The sequence below is a fragment of the Scylla paramamosain genome, chromosome 3 (assembly GCF_035594125.1).
Source record: "Scylla paramamosain isolate STU-SP2022 chromosome 3, ASM3559412v1, whole genome shotgun sequence".
In the NCBI taxonomy this organism is placed as follows: domain Eukaryota; kingdom Metazoa; phylum Arthropoda; class Malacostraca; order Decapoda; family Portunidae; genus Scylla; species Scylla paramamosain.
The window spans coordinates 35,720,522-35,735,521 of NC_087153.1; the positions used below are offsets into that span (position 1 = coordinate 35,720,522).

At 46.0% G+C, this 15,000-nt stretch overlaps 2 protein-coding genes across 3 annotated transcripts in view; one reads left to right on the forward strand and one right to left on the reverse strand.

The window, feature by feature from the left end:
• The window catches only part of LOC135096730 (uncharacterized), a 27,544-nt gene extending 27,291 nt beyond the window's left edge, over window positions 1-253 (forward strand). Inside the window, exon 6 of the mRNA XM_063998467.1 lies at window positions 150-253. Within this exon, the coding sequence (XP_063854537.1) occupies window positions 150-253 (104 nt within the window). The remainder of the gene's footprint in view (window positions 1-149) is intronic.
• The window catches only part of LOC135094557 (protein gooseberry-neuro-like), a 199,517-nt gene that overhangs the window by 143,013 nt on the left and 41,504 nt on the right, over window positions 1-15,000 (reverse strand). The window contains exon 2 of one of the 2 annotated variants that reach the window (XM_063994790.1): window positions 9,727-9,778. The exons of the other annotated variant lie outside the window; for it this stretch is intronic. The gene's annotated coding sequence lies outside the window, so the exon portion shown is untranslated. The remainder of the gene's footprint in view (window positions 1-9,726; window positions 9,779-15,000) is intronic. 2 annotated transcript variants of the gene reach the window in all.

Here is a 15,000-nt window from a genome sequence, read left to right on the forward strand (position 1 = left end):
GAAGAAAATAGATAAAAGAAAATAATTCTGCAAGACTTATAAGGGTAAGAGGATTAAACGAACAGGGTATTTAATAATGAAATTTTAATGTGCATTTTCCAGGTGAGAGTAAGTGCTCCAAATCCCTCGTGAGCCCCTCCCTTCAGCAGTCGCTTCAGTAGACCACCGGTCCCTTCAACAGACCAGCGGCCTCCCCTCAGCGCAGACCACCCCGCCTCCCCACACTCGCCTCGTCCTCACCTCAGTCCTCTAATTATTCACTCACCCGGACGTCTTTTCTTACACTTTATCACCATTTCTTCCTCCGACTCCTCTTTCCTTCACCGCCACAGTCCCATCTGACCCCAGGCCTTCACTTTCCCTCCCTTCCCTCCCTTCTTCCCTCCACTGACACTTCTCGCCGCTAACATATGAATTATTTACTGTGTCATTAGGTCTCCCTCGAGGTGTAATTACATTTTGTTTTGTCAGGCGGAGTGAGCACAGCAATCCCGCCCGGGCAGAACTAATCCTAAAATTGGTCACCTTCCAGGCAGACCCGAGCCGCCCCTCTCTGGAGGCGGCGAGGGCGGCGAGGAGAGTGAGAGCTGGATGGACACTGCCAGGGCGGGCGGTGGGCGGGCGGAGACACCGTGCAGCCGCCACCCAGCCGCCCAAGCAAAAAAAAAAAAAAAAAAGGGAGAGAAATGAAATCGAGTCTCTCTTTCACCACGAGGGATTAAGAGCGGCAGGTGACGTGAAATAAGAGCAGGTAAGTGAGGCAAGAGATGGAGGCTGTGTGTTACTTATTGCACCTGCGCTCAAATAACGAGGTGCTCTAATTAACTGCACTGTGTTGGTGGGTGGGTTGGTGCTTGGTGAGTGAAAGCATCTGGCGGGCATTGCTCCATCCACCGCCAGCCAGCCCGGGGCAACACACACCATCAGCCACAAAGGTCATCGCCACTGTCTCCGTGTCTCGGGGTCGCGGGGGAGGTTATGGAAAACTGGACTAGAGAAGCGTGTTATGTGCCGCCAGGGGAGGTAGGGGAGGGGAGGGGTGGAGGAGAGGGAGGGAGAGGAAGGGTGGAGAAATAGAAGGGAGGAGGTGGTGATGGTGGTGTTGGCTTGCAGGTGACACACGAGTTTGGCCAGGTAGAGGATTGAAAGGAGAGGAATGAGAGGGAAAAACTGCGCAGGAGACAGGAAAGTAAAAGTATCGTGGAAAATATTGAGATCTTGGATGGAATGTGTGAAGTAAATGATGGACTGATCGAAGCTGTGGTTGTGCGAGAACAAGATCCATTGAAGATGCATTCATAAAATTTATGGAAAAAAAAAAAAAACGCCCATGAGCCACAAAAAAAATAAAATAGAAGTTCCAAGTAGAAGTGAAAACAAGAAGTAAACTATATATATATATATATATATATATATATATATATATATATATATATATATATATATATATATATATATATATATATATATATATATATATATATATATACTAAAATACAATTGTTTTTAAAAGACTCTAATTGAAGTTACACAGAATTTTAAGGAGATTTTTACGGTTTTAGTGACAGGTTAACGAAATTTCTTAATTATTAAAAGAAAAAACAGTCTTGAGAACCCAGCTAATCATCTCTGTGGATTTGGAAAAAATAGTCGTGGTGAGAGAGCACAGTATTTTCGAATAAGGACCCAGGTTTTCCAATGACTAAGCGGTATTACATTTAGAAGCAACTGTAGAAAAGAAACGTCTCAAAGTGGTTAAGAAAAGGTGTGTGACGCGGCAGTGAATGAGTTAACAAGTTTATGGAGGAGACTAGACTAGAAGAACATACACAGGAATACATAGGAAGAACAAAATAAGAATACAAGGTAAAAACTACAAAAACACAATAATCCTTCCAGTGGCACTCCCTAAAAAAAAAAAAAAAAAAAACACACCTACCTATATAACCACCTACCCTCCCTATTCATAAATTTGTCTGATCTCTTAATCCTCCCTATTGACTCTGTACTACTTACCCACAACGGCAACGAAGCGGAGACGTGTTGTGCTATTAAGAGAGTACTTTCTGAAATCCACTAAAATGAACTACATGTGAAAGAATAGGGTAGAACACACGATGCCAGGCACTTTAGTAGGTACAGCACAGACACACATAAATACAGAGAAACAAACGCACATACACACTCATCAATTATCTAACTGAAATACAAACACGCATACACAATCATACATTTTTATCTATACATTCACTGATACATAAACACGCTTGCACACCCATACTTTCATGAATCCATTGAGGCAAACACGCATACACACACTCATGTACTCATCAATACATCCACCGAGACACAAATACCCATGCGCAGTCATATATTTATCAATACACCCATTGACACACATATACACACTCATGTATTCATCAGTATATCCATTTATTTAGAGAGGCGTAATTTCAAATAGCATAAATCGAGCAGTGTGGTGGTGGTGGTGGTGGTGTAGGTAGTGGTGGTGGTAGATATGATATTGCTTGAGGTTATATTGGTAGTGATGGTGGTAGTGGTGATGGTTGTTGTTGGCAATTGTGATGATGTTCGTGGAGACAGTGGTGGTGACAATGGTAGTGATAGTACAATAGTAGCGGTAGTGGTGAATAGTGAAGATGCGTCGTAGTGTCAGTAGTGGTGATGGTGGTAGTGTTACTGGTGGCAGCGGCAGTAATTACGATAATGGTGATGGTAATGGTGACGATGACAGTTACATCACAGCAATTCACCGTAACTCGATTGCAAAAAAAAAAAAAAAAAGAAATAAAAAAAACACCAAATCTTACTCATTAGAAAAAAAGAGAGAGAAAAACACCAAACCCCCCAAAAAAAGGAACAAAAATAACAATAACAATCACTTTCATAATACCAAATTGAGTTGCAAAAGACACCACCAACCCCTGCCATCCACCACCACCGCCACCACCACCACCACCACCACCACCACCACCACCCGTCCATTAACTTATTGACTCGCCTGCACCAACGCAACGAACACCGTCAATTTTATCGGGACATTTAATAGGAACTTTTTACATTTTCCCATTTCCAGAAAGCAGAAGAAACCCAAGCGTAGGTCATTACTTCCCAGCGCTCCTCCCCGTCGCACCTCGAGGCACCAGTTTCTTGTTGTGGGGAGAAGAAAGATTACAACTTATGTGCCAGTGGTGAGCTTTTGTTGGCCTGGAGTGACGAAGGTATCCAGCGAGGCGTGAGTCAGCTGTGAGAGAGAGAGAGAGAGAGAGAGAGAGAGAGAGAGAGAGAGAGAGAGAGAGAGAGAGAGAGAGAGAGAGAGAGAGAGAGAGAGAGAGAGAGAGAGAGAGAGAGAGAGAGAGAGAGAGAGAGAGAGAGAGACTAAGTGATTTTTTTTATTCCTTCGATAAAAATACGAATAAACTTCCAATAACTGTAATAGTATTTTGTCTCATTCTCTCTCTCTCTCTCTCTCTCTCTCTCTCTCTCTCTCTCTCTCTCTCTCTCTCTCTCTCTCTTTTTTTTTTTTTGTGTGTGTGTGTGTGTGTGTGTGTGTGTGTGTGTGTGTGTGTGTGTGTGTGTGTGTGTGTGTGTGTGTGATTTGTTTCCATCTGGTCATAGAAAGAAAATAAGAATGACATAATAGATAATTTAACAAACTAATTAAAATATGATGATTCTCTCTCTCTCTCTCTCTCTCTCTCTCTCTCTCTCTCTCTCTCTCTCTCTCTCTCTCTCTCTCTCTCTCTCTCTCTCTCTTAAACTCTAACTCTCCTTTCCTTTCCACATCGCCAAGTCATAAATCATCCTATAACTTCCTCTCTCATTCTTCACCACCTCGCCCTTCTCACGTCGCCCCCCGCGCGGGTGTGGCAGCCTCTGCGTCACCGCCTTCACCACCACCACCTCCAGGCGCCACTCCGAGGGTCCCGCTACACTCAGACCCGCCCTCCACCTAGCGGCAGGAACAGAAAGCACCGAACTCGCGTGGGTCCACAACTTGGGCTACACCAGAACAAGAGAAACAACGGAGAGAACAAACCACAAGGAACAAGACTGAAAGGACACCGAGAGGGAGAAAGAAAGAAAGAGAAATGGAGAAAAGAGACAGAGAGAAAAGAGAATAAAGGTACGAGAGGAGGCGGTAGTAGGGGGTGGAGAGGTCAGGGATGGGGGCGTGGGGCGGGAGGTCAGCCTCCTGGGAGGTCATCAGCGACCCATTGTCCGGGGAGGGTGAGGGGCCGGCGGGGGGTCGAGGCCACAATGATGGTGAGCAAGTCGACACCTTCTGGACAATGGTCGGTCGGCCGTTTAGCGGGTGTTTAGGCGGCGGTGAGGAGGGTTTGATGGGTGCTGCGGGCCATCGGAGGGCAGGGGGCAGGGGGCAGGGGGCGGGGGGCAGGGGGAGGGGGTTTGGTTAGTGTGGGTGGGGAAGTAAAGGGGGTACGTACAGGACATGAAGGCAGGAAGGAGGGAGGGGAAGGTAAGGACGGGGGTGCAGTCAGCGTGGGAGGGAATATCGGATGAAGGGAAGAAGGTTTAAAAGTTTTATTTGTGACAGAGATGAAGATGGTAATGGTGGTGGTGGTGGTGGTGGTGCTGGTGGTGGTGGGGGTCAAGACGTGTTTAGGTTTGTGTGTGCCTGCATGCGTGTGCGTGAGTGCGTCTTTGTGTGTGCGTCTTCATGTGAGCGTGTGTTTGTGTGTGTGTGTATGTGTGTGTGTGTGTGTGTGTTTCCAAACTCTAACACCTTACCATCAAAGAAAATCAGCGACAAAGTACAGAAAAAAAAACAACAACAACAAAAAAGGACAACATATGCAACACGTAGACAATGAAGAGCAAGGAACATACATAGAAAGAAATGGTAAGCAATCACGGGGCGGATCTGGGCTCCCCCGCCGCCCGCCTGACGTTAACGGAACATAAAATGACATTAAAGAAATCGTGAAGAGGCCGAGAGGGGATCGTAAAAAAGCAGCACCGCAGTGGAATAAGGAAATAAATAAAAAGAATAAACGACTGTAAAATGAAAAACGTAAAATAGCTGAGCCAGTGTTAACAGAGAGAGAGAGAGAGAGAGAGAGAGAGAGAGAGAGAGAGAGAGAGAGAGAGAGAGAGAGAGAGAGAGAGAGAGAGAGAGAGAGAGAGAGAGAGAGAGAGAGAGAGAGAATTAATTTACATATTTGCGTTTGTTCTCATTTGTGCATAATACAAAACACACATTTAATAAGCATATGTGTGTGTCTATGTGCGTGCATGTGTGTGTGTGTGTGTGTGTGTGTGTGTGTGTGTGTGTGTGTGTGTGTGTGTGTGTGTGTGAATCTGTCTGTTTACAAGTCAAGGAGGTAAGTAAAAGTTTCTTCAGGGCAAAGGGCACACACAGAGAAAGAAAGAGAGAGTGAGAAAGAGAGAGTGGGGGGAGGATGAGGGAGTGAGGGTGTTAGTCAGGAGAAGTCAGAAAGAGAGAGAGAGAGAGAGAGGGGGGGGGAGAGGGAGAGAGAGAGAGCTTTTCAAGAAGGCGGGAATGTGTGGCTTTTGTGGCGCCAGTTTGTAGAAGCGGCGGGGGTCACGGGACGCCTTCAGAATGCCTCATTTGTACGTGGCGGCGAAGGTGGTCCTGGTGATTAGTAGACGTGTCCTGTGTGACTCAAAGGGGGCGGGGGTGGGGGAGGTGCCTGGAGGGGTGGAGAATGGGGGCTGGGAGTGGTGCCTGGAGGAGTGGGAGAAGGGGAGGGGGAAGGAGGATAGGGAGCTGAGGAGGTGCCTAGAGGAGTAGGGATGGACTTGGAAAAGTGGGAACGGGGATAGGGGCTGCCTGAAGGAGTAGAAGAAGGACGTGGGGAGTAGGATCGGGGATAGGGACTGTGGTGGTGCCTGGAGGAGTGGGGGAAGTAAATGAGGGAGTGGGGGAGTGGGGGAAAGAACGTGGGGCAGGGGGAAGGGGGATGAGGAGCTGGGAGTGCCTGGAGGCCTGGGGAAGCGAGTAGGAACTGGGGTGCATTATAGATGGAGAAGGATAATATTGAGGAGGAGAGTGAAGGTCAGGGGCGGGAGGCTTGTCGGCAGCGGCCCGGACACTGGCATTAATGGATCACAGGTCTAGCCGCCCCTTGGCATGTCATGGAAAAGACATTAGTGATTTAAGGACTTCTTGTTAGCTCGATTTCTTCAGTGCTGGACACTTTACAACTTATGCTTCGATTATCTTTTCGTATATGTGTGTTTCTCTCTCTCTCTCTCTCTCTCTCTCTCTCTCTCTCTCTCTCTCTCTCTCTCTCTCTCTCTCTCTCTCTCTCTCTCATGTGGTTCTTAAAAAATCATAAGTTCTCGACTATAAAGATAAAGCACTTACTTCTGAATAATTTAGTTCTTTAAGTTACTGGTGACGGAAACACAGCATACGTGAGTGCTTGTGTGTGTGTGTGTGTGTGTGTGTGTGTGTGTGTGTGTGTGTGTGTGTGTGTGTGTGTGTGTGTGTGTGTGTGTGTGTGTGTGTGTGTGTGCGTGCGTGACAAAGAATCAAGAAGCACTTCCTGCGTCACGATCTGTTAGGGAAATGTCTTACGTGACGCTATTCCAAAGTGATTTTTCTTCAACCAACACAATATTTCACGTCAGGAAGTGATCATATTCCAAACCAAACCATTTTTAAAGCCCACCGCACATCGCCACCGCTTCAATAACTAACCTTTACACTGCTAACCGTTCATCTTTCCCATAATCCCTTCACAACATTTCAAGACAATTATTTCTTATACTAAAACATGTTAAGGTTATTCCTGTGGTCTCGAAAATACAGAATCAATCCTTTATTTCATCTTTACTCTCTGAATGTTACCAAAATACGATCATTGAAGTAAAGGAATTAATTAAAACATCATACTCACCATCACAGCACCACTGATCACCACCACCACCACCACCACCACCACCACCACCACCCCACACCGCCACAACCATCCCACACTCTCGGCCCTCCACAGGCAGCCACGTTCCTTCGCTCGTGTCGTTCATAAACGTCTCGTGCATTTTCTACCTCCTCTGCCGGTCCGTTTTTCCCTCGACAGAAGAGCGAGAGGAAGGATTTATCGGCAGACGTGACTTGCTTTTGTAACACGGGAGCTGAAAAATGACCCGAAGTATTGTTTTATATATTTATGTGAAAACGACGGTTAGGAAAAAGGAGTACGAAGAGGAAGAGGAGGAAGAGGAGAGCTTGGATTATAAAAGGCTGTGTGAGGATGAGAATGAAGGAGGAGAAGCAGGAAAATATGAAGGAGGAGGATAAAGTAGATAGGGACACTGAAGAGCCACAGAAATACAATTGGCTTATAATGAGGTTACATTATTTTGTTCTTCAGCTCCTTGTTACTACTATCAAAGAACAGAATGACAAAGTAGACAATCACACACATACACACAAAAAAAAGTTTCTGCAGTACTTAAGTGTTGGATGTGTTTTAAGTATCGTAAGCAAGACAACTGTAAGAATAATTAAACTTTAGAATTCGAAAAGGAAAGACCATTTATGTCAATCGTATTAATAATGATCACTCATATCACACTCATTGTTTTAAAATATACGAGTATGTAAGAAATGTTTTAACCCTTTTCCTGTTATTGTTGCGAGCAAGATGAGGAAAGGTCACTTGTGTTGATGAAGGTAATTACACGAAAGATAATTTTCAACGCGCGTATTATTTTTAAATATATTTCTTAATCCTTTAACTATTAGTAACAATACGAAAAACTTGTTACTTCACTGTAATCACCCAAGACGATTTCACTGAGGAGAAATAGAACAACAGGTACTGAAATATTTGAAGTACTCACTCACTCCTTGTGCAGCCAGCGGTGACCTTCGAAATGCCACACTGTAAGTTTGTACCGGACCATTGCATTAAGCTCGAAAAGTCATAGTAGTCAAGAAGTTAATAAGTCGCTCGTTTCTGGAGACCATTACTTACACAGGCAACTTCTTCCAGTATGACAACAAGAACTGATGGAAAGAGAAAGAGACAGACTGAGAGAACAAAAAAAAAAAAAAAAACTCTGACACCGGTGTGAACTGTATTCTCTTGAGTCATTCTTGCGAGCAGAGGGCGAGAGAGAGAGAGAGAGAGAGAGAGAGAGAGAGAGAGAGAGAGAGAGAGAGAGAGAGAGAGAGAGAGAGAGAGAGAGAGAGAGAGAGAGAGAGAGAGAGAGAGAGAGAGAGAGAGAAGTGCATGGCGTGTTGAAGGAGCAAGAGTGTTGTCAGCAGCCAGTTATGCAATGAGAGCAGAATGTAAGTTGACGGCGAGACCTCGAACATAACACGCGGCCCTCCTCTGTTCCCCCAATCACAGGGACACGCCGTCACTGAGGCAGCACATCGGCGTGACGCAATACAATGCTTCAATACTTGTCCTGACACTGAGGACCTGCCAATCTTGACGATGAAAGACCTCAAACTCCTCTGTCGCTTGAAGCTCCTCTCTCTGTCTATGTTCTGGAGTGAAAGGGAGAAGAAGAAAAAAGAGAAAAAAAAAGAACGTACGGATTATGATGGAAGTTTTCTGGATTTTTTTTCTTTCAATGGATTTGACAACATCGATCACTTCTTGGGAATCTTTCAACTGAGAATTGTTGCATGGCCGAGAGAGAGAGATGATGGTGTGGTAATTAGGGCGAAGTAGGAGGAAGACGAGGAGGAGGAGGAGGAGAAAAAGAAGAAAAAGAAGAAGAAAAAGAAGAAGAAGAAGAAAGAACAAGAACAAGAAGAAGAACAGCAACAACAGCAACATGAGAAAAAACAAAGAAAGAAATCAAAACGAGCAGTGGGAACACGAGGGGGAGACTGAGACCAGAGAAGGCTGAGACAGAGGCAGAGGAGAAGGAACCAGAGGAGGAGGAGGAGGAGGAGGAGGAGGAGGAGGAGGAACAAAAGGGCAAAAACTCCTTGACATGGTTGCTAAATGTAGCATTCAAAGTATAACTCCGCTCGGGGTGACAGGGTCGGGTTGAGGCGGGCGCAGTGACGCGGCGGCGGTGGTGGTCTGGCTGGTTGGCTGGCTGGCTGGGGACCAACCACTTCGGTTTTCCTTGCAGGAGATTTAATTTTCTTTTCCCTGAGATGTGGCGCCTTTTTTCTCACCTTTAATTTCAAGGAACGGAGAATGCGGAGTGTAATTGATTCTCGGGCTGCTGCTGCTGCTGTTTGTGTGTGTGTGTGTGTGTGTGTGTGTGTGTGTGTGTGTGTGTGGTTGGGTAGGTGGGTGGGTGGGTATGTAGGTAGGTTTGGGTGTGGAAATATGGAGGTAGCTGTAATGTGTGTGTGTGTGGGGGGAGGAGAAAGAAGGATGTGGATGTGAATGTGGGTGCAGATGTGAATTAGAGAAGGGGAGAAAATAGGGAAGGTAAGAGAGGGATAATGTAGTGTTTCTTTTTTTCGAGATCTGATTGACTAACTGACTGATTGACTGACTGACAAACCAACCAACTAACTAACTAACTAACTAACTAACTAACTAACTAACTAACTAACTAACTGACTAACTAACTAACTGACTGACTAACTAACTAACTGACTCACTAACCGACTGACTGACTGATTCATTGAAATTCTGGCGTCTCAACAATAAGATCATCATGGAGTCGTCTGCTGCAAAGAACGTGTTATAGAGTCATTTAAGTACTGGAACTTAATCAAAAACTCAACCTACTCACCGTCTCCACACTGGTACTGGCGAGCGGCGCCCCTCTTCCCTCACTGGTATATCTGGAACAGGTGGAAATGAAGGAATGATAATTTTATGTTGGGTGTGAGAGTTCCAGACTGGAGGTAATTTGTTTAAGGATATCTCTCTCTCTCTCTCTCTCTCTCTCTCTCTCTCTCTCTCTCTCTCTCTCTCTCTCTCTCTCTCTCTCTCTCTCTCTCTCTCTCTCTCTCTCTCCTCCTTCTCCTTCTACTTCTCCTTTTCCTCGTTCTCCTCATTTTTATAATATCTGTTATTCTGTACCCTTCATATTTTTTTTTCCTTCCCTATAATATTTTTGGCCCAATTTATCACGTAATGGAACAATTAGAATGCGTCGATATCTACATAATTCTTAAAACTAACATTACAGTAGATATTTTTTTTTTTTTCAGCCACAAAGTTCCTGCTGCCCTCCTCATCGTAGCTACATGCCATCCCACTCATGTAAACCAACGCCCCTTTCTGCCCCTGTAGCCTCGAGATTTCGTTACCCTGCAGGCTCTTTATCATTCCTTTTCCCTGCAGTATCACCATTCCCTTTTTCCTGCAACATCACCTTTCTTTAACAAATCCCCAGCCTCTTCTTCCTTCCTTCCACAGTAGCCGCGCAAATCACCAGGTTGTTTAATACTATGCAAATCTGGAAACATGTGTAATTATAAATGTAACTAAAAGTACAGCTCATTCCAGCCTTCATGCGGCGTGAAATTATACTCCTTCTTAATGGAGATAATTATGGCGGTCATTCGTCTAATTAAGGACGCGTCTTACCTTGTTAATTATTGTTAGTGATGAGGATGAAAGGGGTGGTGAAGACAAGGAGAGGGTGATCAAGCAAAATCCATGAGTGTATGTGTGTGTGTGTGTGTGTGTGTGTGTGTGTGTGTGTGTGTGTGTGTGTGTGTGTGTGTGTGTGTGTGTGTGTGTGTGTGTGTGTGTGTGTGTGTGTGTGTGTGTGTGTGTGTGAGAGAGAGAGAGAGAGAGAGAGAGAGAGAGAGAGAGAGAGAGAGAGAGAGAGAGAGAGAGAGAGAGAGAGAGAGAGAGAGAGAGAGAGAGAGAGAGAGAGAGAGAGAGAGAGAGAGAGAGAGAGAGAGAGAGAGAGAGAGAGAGAGAGAGAGAGAGAGAGTTCGTATGTGTGCGCGTCTGTCTGTCTGTCTGTGTGCATGTCACTTCCATGATAAAAGATCGTCAGAAATAATACACAAAGCAGCCGAACATCACACGTTACATGAAAGACCACAACGCCAGGCTACATTTTTCATCAGTTTCCTTCATAAATCACAAAGTACAGGCAGCACATTCCCACGAGGCGGTGACGGGACGGGACGGGGGAGCGAGTGACGGAAGCCTTCCCTCATGCCTGCTTGGGTGAAAGGGACTGGAAGGAACGCTGGGAAGAGAAGAGAAGAGAAGAGAAGAGAAGGGAAGGGAAGGGAAGGAATTAAGCCTGATCTCCCTCCCCATCTTCCCGCCTCCCTTCATCTCTATCTCTCTCTTCCTCGCTTAAGGAAGGGAAGGAAGATTGACCTCCCTTCCTTCCTTCCTTCCCTTCATCTCTCTCTCTCTCTGCCTCGGTTAAGGAAGAGAAGGAAGGCTGACCTCCCTCCTTTCCTCCCCTCCTTCATCTCTGTCTCTCTTCTTCGCTTAGGCAAGAAAACCTGACCTCTCTCCCTCTCTCCCTTCCTCCCTTCCTTCATCTCCGTCTCTCTCTGCCTCGCTTAGTGGAGGAGGAAGAGAGAGAAGGAGATGGCTGGTGAAGGACGCGCCTCCCTCCTTCCACGGGCGGTGATCCTGCACAAAAATGGCAATCTGGCTGTTGGGATGAGTGTCGGCCGATACAAAGGGCGTCACTTGGCCGGCATATTAGAGCTGAGCGGCCCACACGCGCAGAAAGGACACAGCCAAGTGGATAATTGAAGACACGGCAACGACAATGGACTGGGGCGAGAAGTCAACTGCCTGTCGTGATGCGTGCGTGGCCGACCGATTCCTCCTCCTCCTCCTCCGCCTCCTCCTCTCTTCATTTTTTGTCTTTCATTATCTCTTTTCTCCCTTTTCTTTCTCTCCTTCCTTCTAAGCACTCGGCATCCTTCTACTCTTATGGTCTCTCGAGGTAAAGGAGGGATGGAGGGAGTGAAAGATGGGGTGGTAAAGGGGGAGGTGGGATAGTTGAGGGAGGAGGAGGAGGAGGAGGAGGAGGAGGAGGAGGAGGAGGAGGAGGAGGAGGAGGAGGAGGAGGAGACCATAGAGAGGCGTCAACAACAACAAAGAATAGATCCACCACCACCACCACCACCGCTGACATGGAGCGGGAGAGAAAAAGACAACAAAAAGAAGAAAAGAAAACATCCCACGTCCTCCGCGCCGCCCATAGTGAAGTGGGTCGCGGCGGCACAAGAAACACTCGCGCAGACCTCGCTACACTGACGCTCGCTTCGTTGGACCGCAAGACCAGGGCGGCGGAAACACTCGGGCACACCCGCCCTTCAGGACTCACGCACCGTCGCCCCATGCAACACCTCACGCTGCAACTATAAGGGCCCCTGGGGATCATGAGGGTGGTTGATCGCTACCAGTCACCTCAGTGGAGTCAGGAACACTAAAAATACTCCCCGCACAGATAAACCATCGCCGCGCCGAGGACCCGCCGCCGCCTGTCAAAAGGTCTCCCGAGTAAACAGTCTCAGTTGTGGGCGGCCATTTACCAGGCTAGGCTATGGCTAATGGGATTGACGCTCCGGGTCAGCCAGCTGCTGTGATTGAGATCTGATCGTCGCCCGCTGGAGGCGCGTGGGCGGAGGGAAGCAATTCACTTTTGGCTTCCGGAAATAATTTTTTGAAACTGCAGCTGGCGGGGAGGACGACGCGAGGCTCGGGTTTCCTTCCAGCGGCGCGGCGCCTCGTGTTGGACAAGATTGATGATCTCCAGGCGATAAAACGATGCGCTTCTTAACGCGAATAATGAAACTCTTTCCGGGAGCCTCGCCTGCCCGGGTCTGTGCGGGACGCGGCACGGGGGAGACAAGCTATTGAGGAAGGGAGGCTGCTGATGGAGGAAGGCTGCTGAGGGCGGGAGGGAGGCTGCTGAGGGAGGTAGCCAGGCTGCTGAGGGCGGGAGGAAGGTTGCTGAGGGTGAGAGCCAGGATGCTGAGGGCAGGATGGAGGCTGCTGAGGGAGAGAGCCAGGCTGCTGAGGGAGGCAGGCTGACGAAGGAAGTAGGCTGGCGAGGGAGGCAGGCTGGTGAGGGCAGGCCGCAGAGTGAGGTGGCTGGGGGTGCTTGTTATTGATTATCTAGTCAGATAATCAATCAGTATATCAATGTACTTTGTAACAGAGCATCAACTTACCCATTAATCGATTAAAGCGAATCTATTTGTATTTGTATGTATCTATTTGTCTATCTATTTATCTCTATACGAGTCAGTCAGTAATTAATCTCTCTCTCTCTCTCTCTCTCTCTCTCTCTCTCTCTCTCTCTCTCTCTCTCTCTCTCTCTCTCTCTCTCTCTCTCTCTCTCTCTTCTCATCTTTTCTCATCTTTTCTCTTGCCTTCTCTTCTCTTGACCTGTCTTCTCTTCTATTCTTTTCTCATATTTTCTCTTCTCTTTTCTTCTCTCGTCAAACAGCTCAAATCATAAACATATCCACATTTTGTTTTCTTTTGTAAACTCCCAAAGACGTAGATGAGGCGAAGAATACAGAGATACAACTAAACGGTACAGGACAGAACAGCTCCACAGCCTCTAAGTTGCTGATCCTTTGTGTTCCGAGGGTCTGTATTCATGATAACATTTCCATTATTCTGATGATGGATTTTCTTTTATTTTCTTAGTTTTTCGTTTTTGTTTGCACTCGCTTTATTTAATCTTTCTCTTTGTGTCTCTTTCTCTGCTTCCTTCTTCTTCCTTCTTTCATTATATCATTACAATTTCCTCGATGATTTTTCTTGTTTGGGCTTTTGGTTAAACTTGCCTTATTTAATCCCCCTCTCTCTTTTTGCGCCTCTTTCTCTGTTCATTTTCTCTGTTTTCTTCTTCCTTCTTCCGTTCTAGCCTTTCCTTTTTATTTTAATCTTTATCTTTGTCCTTCTCTTTCTTTTTACGTTTCTTTACTTCTTCAGGCTGGCCCAAGACAGGCGTGAGGCACACAAGAAATAAGAATAAGGAGTAAAAAGAGGGAGAAAGATAAGAAAACAAGATGAAAGATAGGAAGGTTTAAGAGCGAGAGAAATGCAAATTAGTATGGAACCTGAGAGAGAGAGAGAGAGAGAGAGAGAGAGAGAGAGAGAGAGAGAGAGAGAGAGAGAGAGAGAGAGAGAGAGAGAGAGAGAGAGAGAGAGAGAGAGAGAGAGAGAGAGAGAGAGAGAGAGAGAGAGAGAGAGAGAGAGAGAGAGAGAGAGAGAGAGAGAGAGAGAGAGAGAGAGAGACCCTCACACACACACACACACACACACACCGCGCGAAAATATTTGAGATTGTTGTAGGACAGAAGGGAAGAAGAAAACGGAGAAGAAGAAACAGGAAAACGAAAGTAAGAGAAGGTCGTAAATGTGTAGAAGTAGCAGCAGTAGTAGTAGTAGTAGTAAGAGAAGCCACCGATGATAAGGAAAATAATACCGGCGTTTTGCTGTGGCGGGATTGAACACTCTTGCCAGCCACAAAAATCTGCAAGTTGACACCCGGCTTGACTAACGTGATGCAAAAATATATTAACCCTGAATACTGTATTATATTTTCTTTACTTTTCCTGCGATGTGTTATGTCGTGTGCAGGTGGGAGTTATAAGACGCAAAAGGCACACAAAGGAAGGACAGGAACCACCAGTTATGTTGATCCTTGTGAGGTTGTTTGTGATAAGATAAAGTATCTCAGAGATGAATTATACGCATGAGAAGTATATGATAAAGTCTCTCTCTCTCTCTCTCTCTCTCTCTCTCTCTCTCTCTCTCTCTCTCTCTCTCTCTCTCTCTCTCTCTCTCTCTCTACTGAATCCTTAACGAACATTTTTTCTTACTACACATATAATTCGATCCTGTTCTTTTAATACTTGCAGGATACGATCTTTTTTCCTTCCTACTTGTACGATTCGATCCTTTTTTCTCGCTTACTTATACGATTCAGTCATTTTTCCTAATATAAAATCTAGTCCTTTTTGTCTTTTTCTTTTCATATATTTACACAAATTCATTCTATTTTCTCACTATCAACACAACTCGACTTCCTGCCAAACACTCCCCCCCCTCT